A 22,222-nucleotide genomic window follows, 5' to 3' on the forward strand; every position below is an offset into this window, starting at 1 on the left:
TTATAAGAAAACAGTAATGCATTCTGATTCATCTTCGTAGTCTTAAGAATAGTACGAAATAAATTGAACTATTATCAAGTGGTGCGTTAGCGTAAGTAGAAACGTCTTCGCTTCTCTTGCTGGGTATTTAACGTTCGATTCTTCGTGGGGGAATTATTTTTTTTATAAGTTTTTCTATCTATTCTATTTTTTTCGATGAAAATCTCTCCCTCCGAAGTCACTACAGCACAGAAACGTTACAACAAATATACATTAATTTAAACAATTACATAAAATTAAAACAATTACATAAAAATTAAAAGAATACTAAAATGAGTTATAATCTTCAATTTTATTGTTTAGGTGGATTATTCTCTTTTTACACATGAGTAACGTTCGGAAAGTCATATAAACAACTTTCAATAAAAGTAATTTACATAGGGGACAAAGGCGCAGTCTGAATGGGAATTTCGAAGAGGACGGTGCTCCGAACATATATTCCGAGGTTTTAGACAATAATAGAGACTTCTATCGATTAATTAACAATTATTTTCATCCTTTAACCTTTATTATTAATTATTATTCTCGAAATATTCCAATTCTTCAAAATCATTCTCTTTTCTTAAGATCTTTCAAATTGTTATTTAATCAATTAACACGTTGCTGCTTTAGCGACCACCGGTGACCAGCGACGCGACCAATTGTAAAAAAACATAATTAGAATAAATACCGATAGTGATAAATTTTTTGTATAATACCATATTTTTTATAATGGTTTGAAGAAATTAATGCCATATAGAACATGCAAAAATAATTTAAGAACATATACATGACTTGTGACATTTTTTTTGTACGTAATTGCTTGATAAAATACAATCTTCATCTATAATCAGTCATTTGATCAGACAAATCTGCTGAAGGTTTCTCTTCAAATCATTTAAAATACACGCTTTAGTTAACGTTTTAAATAATATTTAAAAGGAAAACTTTTATGGTGTTGTATAATGTTATTATACAATTAAATAAATATTATAGATTAAAAGACGGTATTGTTGAGAGATACGAAACACACGAGAATAGTATTTATACAATTGAATGGTCCTCTGTTAATCCTTGGATATTTGCTACGTTGAATTATGATGATAAATTAGTTATAAACAAAGTGCCCCGAAAATATAAATACCAAATACTTCTTTAAATTGAGTATTTTATTTATTAAATTATTTCGAGTTATATATTTTTTAAAAATTGTCACTTACATTAGAATTAAATTTTCAATAATAAATATCAATATTATAAAACAGACTTAATCCTATATATTTACATATATATGCAAAATAGAAAACCATTTTATACAATTTCTTATACTATATTACAATCGTTCTGATACTCTACTAGCAATATTTCTTAAATGACCATACACTTTGGACGGTGGACTTCCTAATATTAAATTACAAATAGCCCTACGAGCTAATTGTATATTTTGGAAAGATCCAAGTATATGAATCTTGCTATCGGCTAAAACGATTCTTGTTTTTGTAACATTTTCAATTGTGAATTTTGTTCTGCCTCCTTTCCCTGCTAACCTTCCTATAGCTCTAGATAAATGATCACTTTTTAACGGTTTTACATCTTGAATTTCAAAAGTCTCGACAAACAAATCATCTAAACGTAATAAAGCTAGAGCATCTTCTACTTCGAAACCACATATAAATGCTTTAACAAAATCTGCGCCTTTTTGAAGATTAGAAATAGCAGTAGTTTCAGGAGCAGTACGAATTTCTACGTTCCTTGTTCTCAAATTGAAACGTACTTGTAATTGTAAATGTTCTACAATAGGAGTAAAAATCTTCATCCAATTTTCCTTGAGAGGAGTATACCTATGTGCAGGTACAGGTATCTACAAAACATCAATCAATTATTAATTTTGCACCTATCTAATATGTAATTAATTACAAAAACAATTATAATAAATATATTATAATACATAAACACTCCAAAATGTACCTTTCGAAATTCACCATATACTCTTTTGACTTTTTTAGCAGGCGATCTAGATTTAACCTTTCCTTCAATGCCATTTACTACTTCGACCTATTACATAATATTTTAATAAATTCATTTTCAAATAATAAGCGAGATCAATATAATAAATACATGGAAAATAACAAAGACGAAAGAGAACATAACCTCCATTACGTACCTCCATAGCATTATCGTCGGCTTGCCGTTTCTTTCCTTTCTCAGTAGTATTCGTCATTTTAAAATATGTATCTTTTTTCTGTAGGCCAAATTTAAATTATAAGTTAATATCGAAATACTTTAACCGTGATATTTAATTGAACATCAGAATAAGAAATCTACCACAATATTCCAATAATCCACGTGTTTCTATGATTGATAAGCGGTCACCATGTATTATACCCACCGTCAATCAAATGTTGACGCTGATTGATGGATTCTCGTCAGGAGAATAAAATTATATTCAATGTTCGTAAATTTTTAATAATTACATATTTATTATTCATTTTCGTCAAATTAACAAAATGATTTAAATATTAAATAACTAACTTTGTTTTCAATTATTCTAAAGCAATAAATATCGATATACTTTTGAATCTAGTATGAATATCCTAGCCAATGATGTCTCTTCAGTAAGCAAGTAGTCAGCCAATAAGAGAAACTTTCTCTTACCCCAGTTTGAAAAAGCAAATAGTGTACATACACTATAATATAAATTTATTCAAATATTACAAAACTATTGGAACAATAATTACTTATAATATGGAATAAATTTAATTGATGTAGATTTAAAGATTAATTTTCGTAGTGATAAAGGACTTATTCAACACAGAAAGTATAAACAACCTACCTTATCTGCTGTAAATATTAAAAAATTCACGTTGGCGCCATGGACAAATCCCGTAAAATACATGCAGCAGTGAACGTGTTAAACAAATGTTTAAGTAATTAACAAAATACGTACTACGTATTCATACAGAAAAGCACAATTCCCGCGCAGAAATGAAAATTGATTTCGATTGCGCGACAACCTATCAGAGTGTTGTAGGAATTGTTTCCATCGAACTGATTGGTCCAAACCCCAATTTTAAGTTATTTAGACAGTTATTTTCTGTCTGTTAGATATAAGTCATTACATATTATTATAATAATAATTAATAATAATAATTTAATTAAATATTTAATCAAATTTAAAATAATCAATCACAAAATTCTATTGATTTTTAAGATATTTTTAAAATATTCGCGAGTCCATAAGAGGCGCCAACTTGGACAATTTTCAAACGTTGCAATATCATTCGCGTTTACAAATATTTTTCTTATACATTTAACTCTCTCTTATTAACAAAACAAAACAAAATTGAATGAATGTATCAAATACTTTAACTATTTTTTCCAAACACATATATATTTCTATTGTCGAGTACATTTCTTGATTATTTGAAGTTAGTAACAATTCTTTTGAATTTATCAGAGGTTGGTAATTGTAAGACCACGTGTGCAGATGCTTCTTTTTTTATTAATAAGAAAAAGAGAGTGAGAGAGAGAGAGAGAGAGAGAAATAGTGAACGTATGACATTTGATCATAATGATTATGATATGGGATAAAGTGAATTTAATAATTAAACTGTCATGTGTACGTGTATATTAGGAATTATAAGTAAAATAATATTACAAATTTGAGATAGGCATTATTGTAATAAAGAAAATCTCAAACTAGGAATACGTAAAACATTTGAGGATGCGATGCCCGCACGTAGACGACACGTTGGTTACGAGTCAGAAAATGATTTAGTGATTGCAACCTCAAACAGTGAATGGCGAGGTAACGAAAAGAAACAACAGTATTACGATGAAACTCGTAATGTCGGTGGTTTAGAAGAAAATCATTTGAGACAACGTGATATACCACCACAAATAACAATGACAGCTCGCGACAGAACTAATGAATTTATTAATACTATAAGAACAATGCAGGATAGAACAGTCGTCAGAACGACTAACCTGCAAAATCCAAGAAGGGCAAGACAAATGCAAAATTATTCCAATTTTATGATGGTGGTTAAAAGTATTGGAAAAAACATTGCCAACACTTACACCAAATTGGAGAAACTTGCTCTATGTAAGAAAATTTATTGATAATTTGTATATTAAGAATATTGTTTTTTGTTACTTGTTAACCATACGTTTTATACTTTAATTTAGAATTTGTACTGTAAGATTAATTTGTTTCTTTTTTCTTTTTTTTTTTCAATATTAGATATTTACACGTTGATATTTATTGTAATGATAATTTAATATATGCTTACATTTATTCTTATGATATTTGACTTTCCAGGTATTTGATCCATATGTTTAATTATATCGGCTTCTTAAGACAATGAAATATTTCTTTATACATACAAAATTTTTCATTTTAGAAATAATAATCATTATACGAATTTAATTACTTGTATAAAAGAATATACGATGAGTCGCAGGAGTATTCGTAACTACTACACGCACTGTAGATTTTAAATAAGCTTTTCAAAATGATATAAATTTGATTATGAAGCATTTTATTATTAGAGAAATCTAATTTTACTTAACGCTTTGAGCATGGTGTCAAATTTTTGGAGTCTAATTTCTATTCAAAAGCAGTACACAGTAACGATCACACAATAAGGTGTTCAATTACAAAGTATAAACAGAAAATAATACACATTGCGATGACAATTATGTTTTACAGTCTATTTGAACTAAAAGAATATAAATAAAAGATAATCAGAGAGATGGGGAATTAAAAAATGACTACCAAGAGAAGCCGTAAAAGTTTACTGTCAATTTCTATAAACTGACCCCATGCTTAACGTATTAAATAATAAACAATTAATATTACAAGAGTATTTGTTTCTACATAAAATATAATACAAATACATTTATTATTTTCATAAATACTTTTGAAACAATTAGACGTACTCTTGTGAGACCTATTTTCTTATCATTTATATAAAATTATACTTTTGTTACAATAAAATACTTTAGTAATCAAATTTATATCAATTTAACATATTAAGTGCCAGTTAAGTTCATGTTAAGTTCATTTAGGCCTATTCTTAGGTATCAGCATGATATTTAATGCATTAGAAATTTAATAATCCTAAAATATATTCTTGCGTATAAAAATTTAGAAATATTGTATTACAAGAAAATATTGATTATTTTGACACGAACCATTGGAACTTCAATCGTAGAACAATTAGGGATTAAATTGACAGCAGATGTACTAATACTCTTGTGACTCGTTGTATATGTTTGTAAAAGTAATTTAATAGACCGATTCAATGTACTGTTCTTTTTTAGTGGCCAAAAAGAAATCAATCTTTAACGACAGACAAATGGAAATCGAAGAATTAACTAACATAATAAAGACAGATTTAAAAAGTTTGAATCACCAAATAGGAAAGTTACAAGATATGGGAAAAATGCAAAGAGAAAGTTTCTCTTCGTCTCAAGGGAATCATATCGCTTCTCATTCTTCATCTATAGTGATGGCCCTACAATCAAAACTTGCAAATATGTCTAATCATTTCAAAAGTGTCTTGGAAGTTCGTTCCGAAGTATGCATTTGTTTAATTTCACATAAAAATATATTATTTACAATTATATATAAATAATACGATTGAAAACGAATTCTTTTTTTATACATAATTAACATTATTCGCATATAGAATATGAAAGAAGAACAAACCAGAAGACAACAATTTTCACAAGGATCTGTATCTACTATGTTACCTCCTAGCGTAGTTTCTGGAAAACAAGGTTCCTTATTACTTCAAGAACAAGAATCTAGTTCTTCGGTTGCTATAGATCTTGAACCAGCAATGGGTCAATTATCTATGCAACAAATGCTACAAGATGATACGGTAATATATTTCTTATTTATCATTAGTAAAAAAAAATAAGAAGTAGTATCGATAATTAATTTAAGGGGGGAAATACGTGTAAAACGATGTTTTCATTATGATTTTCACGAATTTTTTTAACGACTTGGATTTTTGACTTAAAATTTTATGACTATATTTTTTAATAATTTTACAAGCGATTTATAAAAAAAAAAAAAAATTTAATTTTTTGAAATCTCTATACGTATTTCCTTAAATAATTTTAAAATAATTAAAATAATTTTTCTTTTTTTTCAGGACACATATGTTCAGTCACGTGCAGAAACTATGCAAAATATTGAATCGACAATAGTCGAACTAGGTGGTATTTTTCAACAATTGGCTCATATGGTTAAAGAACAGGAAGAAATGGTAGAAAGGTAAGAAAATCAGATTTTTTAAATCGTCTTCTTTCTAGGATTCTTCCTATGGGGACATGCTCTACAATAATTAATAATATCTTATTAATTATATTACAGAATAGATAGCAATATAGAATATACAGAATTAAATGTGGAAGCTGCGCACGGTGAAATATTAAAATATTTTCAATCGGTGACAAATAATAGATGGTTGATGATTAAGATATTTGCTGTCCTCATATTTTTCTTTATATTTTTCGTAGTATTTTTGGCATAAAATGATTCTTTCTATAGTTCAAGTAAATATATATATATATATATATATTTTTCTCATTTATCAATTCTATTTTAATATTTGTATTCAGTTCTTGTGAGATACAGCAAATATAATTCAAACAAAAATCTCATTTTTATGAGACACGTGTAACATAGAACTATAATAACATTCAATTGCATTCCTTGATAATACTTTTACTAAATTATTAGTTATACGAGGATTAAATATTCATTGAAAGTTATATGATCTTTTTAAAAAAAAAAAAACAAAAAAAAACAAAAGAAATACTTAGTTTTTAACTATAATTGTAAAATAGAAAAAGGGACTTCTGATATTGGAAAATAAATATAAGATTATAAGAGGAAAGGAAAAGAAAAAAAAAGAAAAAAAATAACTTCACGTGGAAAACAAGTGTTCATATTTGTAAATTTAAATAATTATATATAATTATCTTTTGTTGCTGCTTGTGCTTAAAAAAAAAAAGAAACAGAAATGATGCTATCTTAGAATTTTATACGACATATGCAATGCTTATATGACAAACAAAAGCCTAGATATTTTGTATATATAGAAAAAAAAAAGTGTACGAAGAATTATTTGATGATAAATTATGTGAAAATATTTAAAAAAAAATAAATTACTATATTTATTTTTATTCAATTAAAATCATAACAACTATATAGTGTTTTACTTCTTATTCCGAGTGCAATACTCAAAATAACATTATAATTTAAATTTATTTCATACTTCGAAATAGTAAAAGTGTATTTTTAATCAAATAATCAAATGATGTTTTTTTTTTTTTCAAATTTTATGATTTTTTTGAAAAATGTATAGCAATTTTTGAAAAATATTCTTTTCTTTTATTTATAGTAATTGATATGTAATTATTATTATTGAAAATTATCATAAGTATGGCAATGTGGTAAAAAATTCTTGAAGAAATTTCCTAAAATAATAGTATAATATTTATTATACGATTAATCGGATAATAAACAACGTTAACAAAATATGTCCTAATGGAAAATGCAATGTTTCTATTATTTTATTTATTGCGTTCCCCTCCTCTTCCTCCTTGTTTTTTTTTTTATATTAACTTCAAATGGGATATAAATGCTTAAAAGAGACTCATAGTATATATTATATACTATGCTCTCTTGTGAAATGTTTATTGAAAATTGTTATACAATGAATCTGTCACTATATATAATAGTAATAGATTTGGCCTTTTGTATAGGGTTGTTATAGACTAAAATATAAAATTTATACTTTTCCACTATGATGTGATTTATCCAATGATTCCCCAGACGAGTGCAAGGAACCTACAAACAAATAATATATTTTATTATCAAAAGTATATTTCGGGGGAGGGGGGAGGGGGGGATAAATATATTCTAATAATATTATCAACTACATCTACTTCATAGATAAAATCTAAAATGAAATATTATTACGAATATATATATATATATATATATATATATATATATATATATAGAAGCATTATAATAATAATTTTTATCATAATTTTTTAAATTTAACTTGAATTAATAATAAGCAAAATAAAAGAAATGGAAAAAAGAAGGAAAGGCAAATGCAAATTCAAATGTTTCTAGCATAATATAATTTAAAAAAATCAACAACTGAAATCATATTTAACCTGACTCGTGATTTTATTTGGGAGTATTCCTTTCCATAGTACTCCAAAATTGTTTAACTTTAGAGAAACGTTTGCGTCCTTGCATGCACAAAAGAAGATCAGATGACAGTCATAGTGAAGAAAAAGAAGAAAAAAGATAGCGACCGATAGAAGTGGAGAAAAAGATGGGGGAAATAAATATATAAAAAGACTGTCTCCTTTTGAACGTTGTTGCTGATGTAGAGATGATGCTCATGTTTAGCACGAACCTTTGTGGTTGCGAGCACGTTGTTCTCGCTGATGTGGGTGATAACCAGAATTGCGTGGGGGCTGCAGTGTTTCTTCCCCCCATGAATGCGACGTTCCAAGGGGTGGTAGTAATATCGAACCAGGTGGGGGAGGTGGTGGAGGAGGATGCATATGATCACTAGCGAAAGGTGGTGGGTGTGATCTATGATTGAAAGGAAGTAACAAGGGTGGAGATATCAAAGGTGGCGGTGAATCTGCGTTGTCATACCTCCCAGACGGATGAGGATGTAACGGTAAAGGAGGTGGAGAAGATAATCTACCACCCAAAGGCGGTGGTCGTTGTCCAACATCGTAAGGTGGTAATCCTGAGCCGGAAGGCAAAGGTGGTGGTAAGTATGTAGGGAAAAGCGAAGGATGTATGAATGAAGGTGGTGGAGGTGGAACACCTGAAGAACCAGTAAACATTATAGGAGAACTGGATGATTCTGCGCCTATGAATAATGGAGGTGACGTTGTAGTCTCTCCATTTGCTTCCAAGCCTGTTTGAACATTAGCGTGTAAATAATATATAATATTTCTATAATAAATAACCTTTTCTTTTCTTATATACCACCATATACTTAAAAGAAGATGCACCAACTGTAACGGGTATAAATATATTGCTAATTTTTATTCAATATTATCTATTTTATTAATGTTTTACAGATTACATGTGTATATATATGTTACTGGCAATGTATGAAAGGTAGGCATTGTTAAGAATACCTGGTATTTTTGGGGAAAAGTATGAAATTGTTAATATTTCATACATTGTTTCTTTTTTTTATTTTTATTGTTGAAAATTATTATCAAGAAAAGTTTGCGAAAAAGAAGAGCTTTCTTAATATTTATATCCTATATATATATATGTTCTCGTGAAGTCATTGTGAATTATTTCAAAACAAATTTTTTTTCAAAATCACGTTATACCAGAAAAATTTGCATTCAACGCGAAACAAATTAATCATGTTATACGATAGTCTATTGTAATATTAAAATAATTCGAATATTTCATACTTTGATCAAAAACGTCAAACATTCTATATGTAAAGTAACAATATAAAATTTCAAATATCTCGTAAAGTATTGACATTTCAATGACCTTGAGTTACTACTTTTACACGCAGAATAATAAAAGAAGGGATCCCTCTTATAAAAAAAGTAACTAGGTTGCATTAAAAAATAAAGTCCAATTATTGCATCAGGCCGGGTGCACCGGTGCATCCACTCAAAAAATAAGGTCAGGAAAAAGTTGCGACTTATTATTATGCCATAGAATTTTTCCCCTCTATAATTTTTTTTTTTCTATTTTTACTTAAAAAAGAGCAGTAATCCGTAACAGTCCTCAGAATTACTTTGTATTTTGCCTCGACATTCTATACAATGCTTACCTTTCATACACTATACTTGTAATATATATATACCATATAATCTGTAAATATTAATACTTTGAAATTGAAATATTTATCATTTAAATTAAAATTTGTACGACAAAAATATATTTCTCTAGAAAATATATCTTTTCGTCATACGTAATAAATGAAGATTGTAAATAAACCATTAGTTTAAAATACGGATAAAATAAAAAAATTTCAAAAGAAATATCTCTGTAAAAATATTACTAAAATATTTGGATCATTCTAATAGCATCTCCAATATGATTTTTATCAGTGGTTTCATTAAATCTTCCTCTTTTTCTCTCTCTCTCTCTCTCTCTCTCTTCGTTGTTATTTAAATAAAATACTTACGATGTAATTTTGTATCGGCATCTGCATCACTTAGATTTTTTTCTATAAGCGTAAGACGATTACGTAATTGTCCTGCTTCTGCCTTAGATTCTTCTAAACGACGTTCGTTTTGTCGTGCCGTTACCTTTTTATGAAACAAGAAAACTATTAAATGTATTAAAATTACATTGGGAAGATACTTGTTCTATAATATAATTATACAAATAAATAATTAATTTTTCTAACCCATTGTTCGTGTGCCTTTGTTTCAAGAATAGATATTTGACCTTTATATTCCCTTTCTTGATCCACTATTTCACGTTTCAACATTTCTATTTGTTGTCTGTGATTAAATTAATAAAAAATATTTTTGAAATAAAAACACAATTATTTTTTCATATTTATATATAATTTTTATACTTACTTATATCCCTGTATTTCATTTTGCATCGTTTGTATTCTTTCTACTGTAGAAGTAACTTCGCCTTGCTTTTGCAACCATAATGCTTCTTCTCTGAAATAATATTGCAATAAGTTTATTAATAAGAACATCTAATATAAACTCATTATAAAATAAAATGTTGATTGTTCTATTTAATTATTTTTTTAAGAGGAACAGTAGTTCATTTTAGCAATGTTATACTTTTATGATAAATATGTTTTGCATTTTCATTTTTTTCTTCCGAAACATTTATATCTTACGCTTTATTCCTTTTTTATTTGCAATAATAAAATCAAATCTAATTATAATATAAAATTACTTTTGTCGTTGAGCTTCCTTTTCCTTGAAAAAGTTAGATATAACTTCAAGTCGTGTTTCTGCATCTCGTTTTTCTTTTTCAGCAACTTTACACTGTTCGCTCAACGAAGATACTTCTTCCTTAACAAGTTTCATGTGTTCTACAAAAATTATAATATAATATATAAGCGAATCAAAAAGAAGATATTATTTATCAGTAATATTTTTACCTTCCAATAGACTATGAGCTCCTTCTACTTCGCTTAAACGTATCTTTAAATCATTTCTTTCCTCTAGAAGTTGAGATGCTTCCGCTTTGACATGAGATACTTCGTATAATTTTTCAATATCTAAATTATTCGAATTAACTTGGTTAATAACTTCCACGAGATCTTTCATTTCTGCTTCTTTAATTTTTAATTCTTTGTATAAATTAGCTTTATCCATAGAAAGCTGTAAAAATAAGAAATATAACAGAAACAATTCTGTATGTACCTCATATATAACTGTATCAAATTAATAAATAACAAGAATATATTTACTTCTGTAATTTGTACTTCCAATTGTTGAATTAAATCATTTAAATTCTCTTGAATTTTATTTCTTTTGTTCAGTTCAATTCTAAATTCTTCTGTTATGCGTATAAGCTCGGTATCCAGTTCTCCATATTTTTTCTTCATAGCGTTAAGATCTACCAACAAAGCTTCATTCTGTAATGAAAATATGAAATATTATAAAAATTAATATGTAATTTACTTAAATATTAAATTGAAAAAATTCATTGAAATTAATCTACCTCCTGAGTTTTAACATTGAGGGCATTAGTCAAGGATTCATTAGCATTATGTTGAACATTTAAACGAGCTTGTAAATCTTCTACCGATTGAGTCAATGGATTAACTTCGTTGTTGGATGAAAGAACTTCTCTCAGCATGCGTTCCAATTCTAATCCTGCTTCGGTTGCATTTTCTAAATCTTTTTCTAATATAGCAATCTGTTCTTCTAATTCAGCGTTAACTTTCTGTATAATAATTATATAATGTCACTATATATAATTGATTAAATATAATTGATTCTCATATTTATGAATAATTCTTATATTACCTGCGAAGCTTCCAATTCGACTTTCAAAGACAATACCATCTCGTTAGATCCAAATGATTTATCTTGCACAGAGCATAACTATATAAAATTTCACAAATTCGTAATTATACAAAATTATAATAAAGAAGAAAATAAGAGAACACGCATAAACAAAAGTAAAACTAAATAAATTATCCCAGAATATATGAAAATTTTTACCTCGCTTTTGGTCGATTTCAAATGTTCATCCAACAGTAAACTTTCTTTCGTAGAAATAAATAATTCTTTTTCTAATTTATTTATTTTTGCTATCAATTGACCATCTCTCCTCATATTCTAATCAAATGTATAGAATTATTATGCAATTAAGTTAATATAAATATGCATCTTATTAATGTAACAATAATAAGATACCTCGATATAATAATATCCTAAAGAAAACACAAGTGTAGTAATAGCGGTTATACTTAAATACAAAAGTGTAACCCAATACGTGTGTTCTACTTTTATCGTTCTCATAATACTGCTTTCGGGAACAGATTCTTTATCCTATGTAATAGAAAAATCAAATAAATAATGTTAAACATTTAAATAATTATATAATAAGAAATTTACTTACTTGTGATATAAAACCATAATTTGTATCAACATTATTTATGCATTCGCTATCCACTGTACAAACATCAGAAAAGTGCATATTTTGTGTTGTAGTAAGTAATGTTACATCTTCGCTTTTTTTAAGATCCTCCGTATCTTTATTAAATAAAACTTCATCTTCTATTTTATCTTTATCTTCCATCTCAGGCAAAAACTTATCCTCGATATTTATGATATCTTCATATTTAGGTAAGTTTTCAGTCTTTATATCACCTGTATTATTTTGCACATCATCTATCTGCGACTCAGCTAAATATTGATTTCAAATGAGAAAAAATATAAAAAGAAAAAGAGAGAAATATAATGTAAGAAATTATTCAAATTAATGTATATACAATTTAATTAATATTCAATCGTATTAATAAATAAATATATTTTACTTTTGTCAGGTATCACGTTTTCTTCCACGAGTAACAAATTTCGATTATTGCGAAATTCATGGAAGATTTGTTCTGAAATAATATCCGTTGCATCATTTTGACTAGATTGTGGTTCTTCGCTATGTAATTGTTTATTATTATCATCTTCGAATACTGCATTCAATTCCATAGGAACATCACCAAAGCTAGACATATTTTCTTTGACGTTATCCTTATTTACATCACTATTTACAATATTATTTTGGCTATCTTGCACTTCCATTTGATTATTTCCTTCCATCGTAGTTTCTCCGTTCATCTGTATCGTAACATTAATATTAGTATCGTATATTGTATCACACCTTCAAATAGATTATTATAGAAAGGATTTTATTTTTACATCTATATTAAATATATTAACCTCATTTACAAGTTGCTCCACCTTTTCTTCGTCATTGAAAATATTTTCAGACACGTTGGAATCATCCGAGTTATTTTTTGTCGATACCATGTCATTTGATCGATCCACGTTTGAAGTGTCTAAGTTATGTACATTTTCCATTTTATCTTCTACTTCTACTTCTAATTGTTTTGGTGATTCAGTTTGAGGAAACAAATTATCTGTATCATTTGTATTTTCAATAGTATTATTTTCAATTTTTATTTCTTCTTCGATCACCGATTTATTTTGATTTGCTTCTTCGCTGTCTGACTCAATAATCGGAAGAAGTACATTATCATTATCATGTTTATATTCTAATTCAGAAGTAGAAGATTCTAAATTGTCTTTTATCTTTACATTTTCTTCTGATTTAACAGTTAAAGATATCGTATCATGTTCGCTCTCTTTATTTTCTAATTCAATATTTAAAGAAATTACACTAATTTTCTCCTGCTCGTGTTCCGATACAAACTTAGAAGAATCTATGTTAACTTTTTCCTTCTCATTTTCAACGTCGGAAGAAAAAGAATTCATATTATCTTTTTTCTCTTCTTCTGTCGATTCAACATTTGAAGAATTTGTAATATCATTATTATTATTATCTTCATTTAATTGTGATTCAACTATAGATTCATTCGGTTCAATATATATGTTTGAAGTATCGCTGTAAGTAACAATTTTTAATTCTTCTTCTTGAAATATTTCAGTTTCTTGTTGCGGTGTGGTTGGAACATTTAATTCGATTTGCGTTGCAGTTGGTTTTATATCTGTATTAACAATATCTTCTGTTTGTTTATTATTCAATAAAGGTGTAGCTTCTATAACGGAAGCATTATTCGATTCGATAGATTCTTCGTTATTAATTGGAATTGTAGTACCATCGATTACTATTTCATTCATAGATTGCTCCTTATTTTCTTCCTTGGCAGTTAGAACAGATGCATCTAAATTAGTATTAGGAGGACTACTATATATTGGAATAGAGTCAGGTTTATTTTCATTATCTTTTAATGGAATATCTTTTATATTACTGATATCGTTATAATTATTATCATTGTTGTTTTTACTATTATTTACAGTTTCGGTAGGTACTTCGTAAGTCAAGTTTTTCTTTAAAATTTTATATTCCTTTAGAAAATTTTTTGGTATATATCCGCGATTACCGTTGAACTTAAACAAAAACATAATAATAAAATACAATATAAAAAACATATAAAAAAGATAGATGATATCGTAGAAACATTTATACCATCAATCAATTAATATCAATTGAAAAATTTACCTCTACACCCCATAAATCTGGTCTTTTACCGGCACCTTTACTGTAAACTGTTACAATATTACTCACAGGCACAGTGACCATTCCTTTTTCTCCAGCTACATATGTCAATGTAGTCCTGGCCAATGATACAGGTTCTGCAAATAAAACATCAGTCACAGAACTTAAACTACACATATAAACAAATAAAAGAGGATAACATAATAAAAGAGAAAGAAAGAGAGAAAGAGAAAGAGATTAAAAAAAGTGGAAAGAGAAAGAAAGCTATCAGTCAATTATAAAGGTGAAGTATGGCTTCAGTTACCTGAACACTTTGGGTCATAACATAATCTTTTATCTGAAAGTATAGACGAGCATTCTGGTATTACACAAAGTATTATTGTAAAAACTAAAAAAGAAATTTTAGCAAATGTAGTTATCTTCGTCATATTTTCACTATTACAAACTTCCACATCACTATCAACATAGAGTGTTACAACTTTCAACGCGCATCATTGTTCACCACAAACTATTTCTTACGTAGATACGCCTATCTACAAAGTGAATCTGTAGAAAAGGAAAAAATACAAATCTAAATTCTGATTGGTCTATTGATTCGCGAAAGAACCAATCAGAAAGAAGATATTTCATACGTTATATATGTTTCGAAAAATTGTTTATATCATTAATTAATTATAATAAGAAGAATAATAAGAATAAATTAAAATATTAAATAAGAATAAATTAATAATAAGAAGAAGAATTAATTATATGTATAGTTTATTCTTTCTATCATTTTTTTCAATATTCTAAGTAATAATATCTAAGAGTTATAGCTGATTGGTCAGATTTTTAAATCAACTGATTGGTTAGATTTTTAAATCAACTGATCGTTCATTTTTAATGAATATATATATACACACACACATGACATATATACATATATATATATATATATTGGGAAAATAATATTTTGAATAATTTTAGAATATAGAATAATTTTTTCTTTTAAATTTTTAACTTGTTTAATTTAAAAAATGTCGCATTATAAGTCAAACAAATAAAAGTTTGATATAGTCGCATTAATAACAATCGATACTTACATAACTTTTATAAAAAGACAAATACATAATTTTATAATAAATTTATTTCTCTTCTCTGTAATTATTAATCCTCTTTATTACCTTTTAAACTAATAATCATGATTATGAAATTTAAATGACTATTATCGATTTATTAAATATATGGGGAATTTGTTAAAAATAATTATAAAAATATTATTATATTTATTCATGAATAATACGTATTTTAATATATTTAAAAAAAATGTTTTAATTTTATATAATATAACATTTTTAAAGTATATATACTATTATCATATATATATATTAGGTAATAACATGATAATATATAATAAAAGATCAATATGATATACGGAAAAAATTTTAATATTATTTTCACGTTTACAATCTTTTGTTCTATATGACTAGATTATAAAAAGCAATTAAGAAATTACGTTTTTAAAACGTTATATCGTGTATTATGCGTCACAAATTATATTTGTTGATATAATTTCAAATTATATTGTACAATCAATGATTTTGGCTTACATTTGAAAAAATGATAATAATAATAATAATAATAATAATATAATCATTTGATTTTTAATTATATAAACACACACAGTCTTGTGCAAGATGCAAAACTTTAATGGAATGTTATAATGTAAAATTGTGAGAGAAATAGGAATGGAATGGAGAATAATATACTAAACATTTTAATGAAAAATATCTAAAAACTAATAAAGGCTTCATTAATTTGATAAATTACACAAAGAAGAAGTATTTCTTTTATTAAATCATTAAAGAAACAATTCTATCATCATTTTTTGATTGAATGATCATCGATAAAAAAAAAAAAAAAAATAAATAAGTTAACATAGCACGTATTATAATAACGTTGCTTAAATTTTCATCGTCGCGTTGAGAAAAATATAAAAAATGTCTTCTTTTCTCTTTGAGAATATAAATGTTATTTTTTTTAAAAAGAAACGATAACACTCAAGATATATACTTTCTATTTGTACTTTTAAATGACACAAATTTTTAATCCGATCAGTTCTTTTAGAATATTAGAAAATAATAAGAACAATTTTCTTATATCATGAATTAACAATTTATCTTGCGGAAAGAATACTTTCGCATAAGTCAGTTATATTAATAATCATTTTAAAAATGAGCAATATTACACTTTTTTGTTTTTGTTTTTCATGATAGAATATATCGTGTGAAATATAAAATGGAAATTTTCCGACTTAGAATATACAGACTTTCTAATTCTTACTTGGTCAAACTTCTAAATGCGGTTTTAAATATAACTGGTTATCACACAATGTATTATACTTATTCGAATAACTTACATGCAAGGTGTTAATAAAAGGAGCACATATATTTTCATTGCAATTAGCAATGTCAAATTTTAAATTCAAAAGTAAACCATTCTCTCTTTTTTTTTTTTCCTGTATAATATACCCTACGTTATTATTATTATTATATTTAACTTTGTGCAACAGTATTTTACAATTGACTTTTGACGCGTCCTTCATAAACACCTAGCATATATTTTCATTAAGAATTGCATCTAAAGCAAGAGGAATTGCAAATATAACAATTATCAACTATTCATCAGCTACGGATATACATTTATATCGCTAAATGAGCATTCTATCATATTCACTATATTTATGTATTTATGTATGTACGCATGTATTTATATACAGTGGCTTATAAAAGTATTCAAACGCTCTTGGTATTTAAACTTCAAATAATAAAACTAAGTATTCGAACGCTCTTGATATTTAAATTTTAAATAATAAAACTATGTATGTTAGATTTAAGTTTTGAAAGTAATGTTACAACTATTACAAAACACAACTATCGAGATCATGTATACAAAATTTTAAGCGAATCGAATAATATTTGTAAAAGTTATTAAACATTTGTTGCGAAGATGTACTAAACAGAGTCACAATAATGTTCAAACACAAAACTGCAAACATTGGTAAATTCAATCGATGAAAAGACATCGTATAAGAAGTTTCTACGCTTCGCTGTGAATAATATTTGTTTGTATGATAACAATGAGTTTGAAAAAATTGAAAATGCAGATATGCAAGAGGAAATTAATGTTAGAATGGCATAAATATGGAAAATTGTATCTATGTATAGATGTGTATCTATAATAAAATTTGTATTACTTAAAGTTTTAATATCTAACGTTCAAATACTTTTGTAAGCCACTGTATATCTGAAAAATGAATAATTTTGTTATAAATAAACCTCTCAATTTTATTTCTTTTGCTATTCCGTACTATTTAATTCTGATTTTTATTAAATTGTATCAATGAACGCTCTATATAAATTTTGTCTTAAAACCGTTTGAGTATTAAGCAGCATGAATCGCACTTTTCTGTTCCACGTCTAAAAATGCCAACACATCAAATTGGTAGTTGAGACAAAACTGCGTGTCCGGTGTAATTTCTTTCAATATAGCAGAGCATTATCGTTTATGTTGGCATTTTTTGACCCAATTTTCGCAAAGAGCCGTATCACTCAAACAATTAAATATACAACTAGAATTGTTTTCATATAGTTTTAAATAAGAATCATTGAAATTATTTTGTATACTATACTATACAAATTCTGTTTTTATAAGAATAAACCACTTATACATTAAAACTGTAGAAAGTGGATATATCGTAAACTGTTTATTGTAATACAGATAGTCAAATTGTTTTTTTTTTTTTTTTTTTTTACCAAAAACACCGTATAGAGTCATGTAATAATCAAAACATTGATATATTATTGCACAAAATGGGGTATGTTTAAAAGTAGAGTATTTAAGAAAAAAAAATAAACTTCACGTGATGTAAGCATAGTTGAGACGATAAAATGTGTGTACGTGTATGTGTATATTAAGTTCAAAATGTTTCAAAGTAAAATATCTGTGTTGAGATTACTTTTTTAAACCACCGAACGAGTTGAATAAGTATTAAAAAGTATAACTTTTAGTTAATGCAAAAAGGAGATATATATATTAATTTAAAATTTATTCTTCCCACGCGAATAACATTAAATTAGAAAATGACAAAGTGTGTTAAATATATATATATACATATAAATTTAAATGTAATTGTAAACGATTTTTCATTAAAAAAATAAAAAAAATAAAGGCGCTTACTTCTTTTTTTTTTTCAGGCACAAAATATCGCCACTCAAATGTAATAGATTAGAATATATAATTCAATATACTCTCTGTTAACTTTGACATTTAGCTTTCTCAATGCGTACGCTAAATATAAAGTATAACAACTACACTTTTTATCTCTTTTAGTATTTTGAAACTTCATTTACTTGTATAATTTTTTTTTTTTTTAATTATTTTTTTATTTATTTTTATTTTTTTTTTAATCATTAAAAACGTTAGGTAAAACTACTTGAAAACAATACTCGTTCGACTATGTTAAACCATCATAATGATCATTTATAAATCTTTATCAGTTCACGAGCACGTAATTAAGTACAATAGAACAGCTACATTAAACTGTGGAGCGTTTCATATTTAAAATTCAGTCAAAGAGTCTTTAGTTAACAATCTTTGCAGAGAAAAGTTCTGATAAATTCCTTGTCTAAATTCCATCGTTGAAAAATGAAAAAATTCCATTCGCTAATTCTTTACGATATGCTAGCAAAAAAGAAACTTTGACTACGCACTGATTTTCATAAACTAGAAAACAAAAAGAGAGAGAGAGAGAGAGAGAGACAGAGAGGAAAAAAAAAATATAAATGTACATGTGATAATTAAAAAATGTAATAAATAAAGATGAACGTATGAATAAAATATGTAATATGATCTCTTCAAAATGTTTTTCCTTATTTGTAATATGTAATATGAATTGCACTGTTTTCTTTTCTTTTCTTTTTTTCTTTTTTTTTTTAAATATTATCAAGAATGTACAAAAGGGAGAGCATTTCATTCAGTTTATAGAAAATATCAGCTAAATCACATCGATTATTAATTTACTAACGGCAAAATTCAACAGAATTTCATATTTATCAGTAACCCTTTGAGCTCTATGAATGCGCATACAAAATGAAACACCCTAATGATCACCCTTGATCACCCTAAATAACTTTTAAATTATGAATTATACAAAAAATTAATTTTATACAGGTGTTACATGATATCAAGGACATCATGGGATATACATAATTATTTTTTTATAAAATTAGAAGTGTTCATTTACTAAAAACGAGGCGTGTAGAAAATTCGAAGATCAAATTTGTTTTGTTTCTTAAATGGAATATCCTATTTTTTTACAGCAACAGTTTGAAAAAGTATTAATTTCAACGTAAAAATTGTTGAATTTTATATCCTTAAGGACAAACATTGTTTGTTTTTTTTTTTTTGATGTATTCTTATAATTTGATTTTCTAATAATTTCAAAGTGAAATTCATTAAAATAACCGAGATACGAAAGTTTAAACACATTTATTATGAATAAAATAAAAATAAATAAGAATGAATAAAATAAAATAAAAAAGAATTATTTCTGTGCAACATTCTGTAACGTGAACACAATTTGCAATAAAATGCTTTCACAAAATTTGAGATGTTACTTCAAACATGTATAAATATAATTTTAAAAAAGCAACAGTATTATATTAAAACATTTCTTTATATTAAATTTTCAAAAATCATTTCGATAACAAGTGCTCATGCTAAAAATATCCCTTTAAAATATTAATTGAGGAAATATTAACAAAAATTTAATCCGCATAAGATTATGTTGAAAGATTAATGTCACCGAGTAATTCGCAAAGATGACAGTGTTTATCAGATATTGTTTACCAACATATCACGTACTCTTACTTTAAATAAATAAAATGATAAAAATATAATAAAAGCTACAAACATTTGAACATTTTAATCTTCATCAAGTATCTTATAATAAATGCTCAAAATTTTGTCCTTTAACATTAATTTAATAACGCAACCTACTAATTAATGAAAAAGCGGTTTCTTGAATAGTATTTGAAGCAAATGTGGTTATACGTTTCATATATTCATTTTTACATATCCTCTACCCTAGAAAAAATAATCCAATTGTAACAAATTCAATTTAACGATGAACGAGGCAGATAATTCAACAATTAGAAAATTTTTCTTATAAAACTTTTCTCGTCTGTTGTACATAATGTGCGGGACAACAAATTATATTGATTTCACATTATTGAACGAACATTTAAGGATACATTTATAAATAAAATTAGTAATATTTTCCTTATAAACAGTTGAATATTTTTGTTCCGTTAAAATATGTTCCAATTAATTGAAATTTTTGTTAATATTTCGTTAATTAATAGCTTAAGGATAAATAATATTTAATATTTGTTCTAAGTGAAAATTAATACTCTTTCAAATTAGGATATTTAATTCCAAAAAACAAAATTGACCTTTAAATTTCATAAAAAGAAATGACCTTAAGGAAAAATTCTTTTAAATATTAAATTCCCCCCTCTACAATAGTGCAACTTTTTACCTGTGTATATAAAAATGATGTCTTTTGCGAAAAATAAATCAATCGATTTAAAAATAAATATATTGTTGTTTAAAATATAAGTTCATAATTTTTTTTTTCTTATTATTTGTTATATTTATTGAGTTAAGATTTTATATCTTATTCTCAAATTAAAGTATTTTGTAAATTTAACCGTTTCTAATAAATAATGAATGCTCAAAAATAACGTTTATTCATTATTTAATTTGATATAATAAAAGAATTACCATAATAACAATTTATCGTTAGTTGAACCCGATATATTCAATCAATAAAATTCACACTCTAACGAGAAAGTATTCCGTACATACGAAAAACTTCGATGATAAATATTTAGAGCTCAAAAGGTTCAAAAACATTTTTCTTCTTTTTAATATAAATTTACTTAATATTCTTAAAGATTGATTCTCTTAAACATATGTGAAATACACATAAAAAATCAGCAAGAAATAAGGCAATATATTTAAAACAAAATTTGTTTTCTTTCAAATTTATCCATCGTGCATTGATCCTATAATAATAAATTTAACATAAATTTATTTCATTCAAGCTTCTTTTATCCCTTTTTTCTTTTTTCTTTTTTTTCTCTTTTTTTTTTCCCCCTTAGAATCGAGCAATAATCTTTTAATTTTGTAACAAACAACGTGTAACTGAATGGATCACACTAATTATGCTTTTTATATTTGCGTAATTAGATTTAAGTTTTCTTTCGATATATATGAGGAAAAACACTCTCATAACATATCATAGACTCATTACAAGATTAATAACGCTAAAAAACTATAACGAATTTGTATATTTTAAAGAAAGAACTTCTCGTAATGAAAAGAAATATTACACGCACAAAA

General features: G+C 26.1%; 3 protein-coding genes across 3 annotated transcripts; 1 reads left to right on the forward strand and 2 right to left on the reverse strand.

The window, feature by feature from the left end:
- Positions 1-1,266: 1,266 nt before the first annotated feature.
- On the reverse strand, positions 1,267-2,415 carry LOC122514936 (RNA-binding protein pno1-like). The gene is made up of 4 exons (XM_043632083.1): positions 2,344-2,415; positions 2,183-2,260; positions 1,987-2,073; positions 1,267-1,879 (listed from the first exon to the last, which is right to left on the reverse strand). Exons 2-4 carry the CDS (start codon positions 2,237-2,239, stop codon positions 1,352-1,354), a joined length of 672 nt encoding a protein of 223 aa, XP_043488018.1. The 5' UTR covers positions 2,240-2,260; positions 2,344-2,415; the 3' UTR covers positions 1,267-1,351.
- A 1,117-nt stretch (positions 2,416-3,532) lies between these two features.
- Positions 3,533-6,844, forward strand: LOC122514924 (syntaxin-5). Its single transcript, XM_043632070.1, has 5 exons — positions 3,533-4,123; positions 5,344-5,600; positions 5,712-5,906; positions 6,183-6,304; positions 6,404-6,844. Exons 1-5 carry the CDS (start codon positions 3,748-3,750, stop codon positions 6,561-6,563), a joined length of 1,110 nt encoding a protein of 369 aa, XP_043488005.1. The 5' UTR covers positions 3,533-3,747; the 3' UTR covers positions 6,564-6,844.
- Positions 6,845-7,508: 664 nt separating this feature from the next.
- Positions 7,509-15,242, reverse strand: LOC122514883 (transport and Golgi organization protein 1). Its single transcript, XM_043631989.1, is given in 18 exon segments — positions 7,509-7,885; positions 8,472-8,990; positions 10,239-10,362; positions 10,464-10,560; positions 10,642-10,731; positions 10,979-11,117; positions 11,187-11,409; positions 11,499-11,666; positions 11,753-11,977; positions 12,061-12,138; positions 12,259-12,375; positions 12,454-12,588; positions 12,659-12,945; positions 13,077-13,374; positions 13,477-14,667; positions 14,780-14,913; positions 15,081-15,219; positions 15,222-15,242. Coding segments are annotated over 18 exon segments (4,044 nt in total). The 3' UTR covers positions 7,509-7,826.
- Between the last annotated feature and the right edge of the window lie 6,980 nt (positions 15,243-22,222).

The sequence above is a fragment of the Polistes fuscatus genome, unplaced genomic scaffold, assembly GCF_010416935.1.
Source record: "Polistes fuscatus isolate 324 unplaced genomic scaffold, CU_Pfus_HIC Scaffold16, whole genome shotgun sequence".
In the NCBI taxonomy this organism is placed as follows: Eukaryota; Metazoa; Arthropoda; class Insecta; order Hymenoptera; family Vespidae; genus Polistes; species Polistes fuscatus.

Coding starts and splice junctions, on each gene's coding strand:
- LOC122514936 (XM_043632083.1), bottom strand. CDS start 2,239: ATGACGAATACTACTGAGAAAGGAAAGAAACGGCAAGCCGACGATAAT. Junction 2,074..2,182: donor CCGACGATAATGCTATGGAG/GTACGTAATGGA, acceptor ATTATGTAATAG/GTCGAAGTAGTAAATGGCAT. Junction 1,880..1,986: donor TATATGGTGAATTTCGAAAG/GTACATTTTGGA, acceptor GATGTTTTGTAG/ATACCTGTACCTGCACATAG.
- LOC122514924 (XM_043632070.1), top strand. CDS start 3,748: ATGCCCGCACGTAGACGACACGTTGGTTACGAGTCAGAAAATGATTTA. Junction 4,124..5,343: donor ATTGGAGAAACTTGCTCTAT/GTAAGAAAATTT, acceptor GTTCTTTTTTAG/TGGCCAAAAAGAAATCAATC. Junction 5,601..5,711: donor TCTTGGAAGTTCGTTCCGAA/GTATGCATTTGT, acceptor ATTCGCATATAG/AATATGAAAGAAGAACAAAC.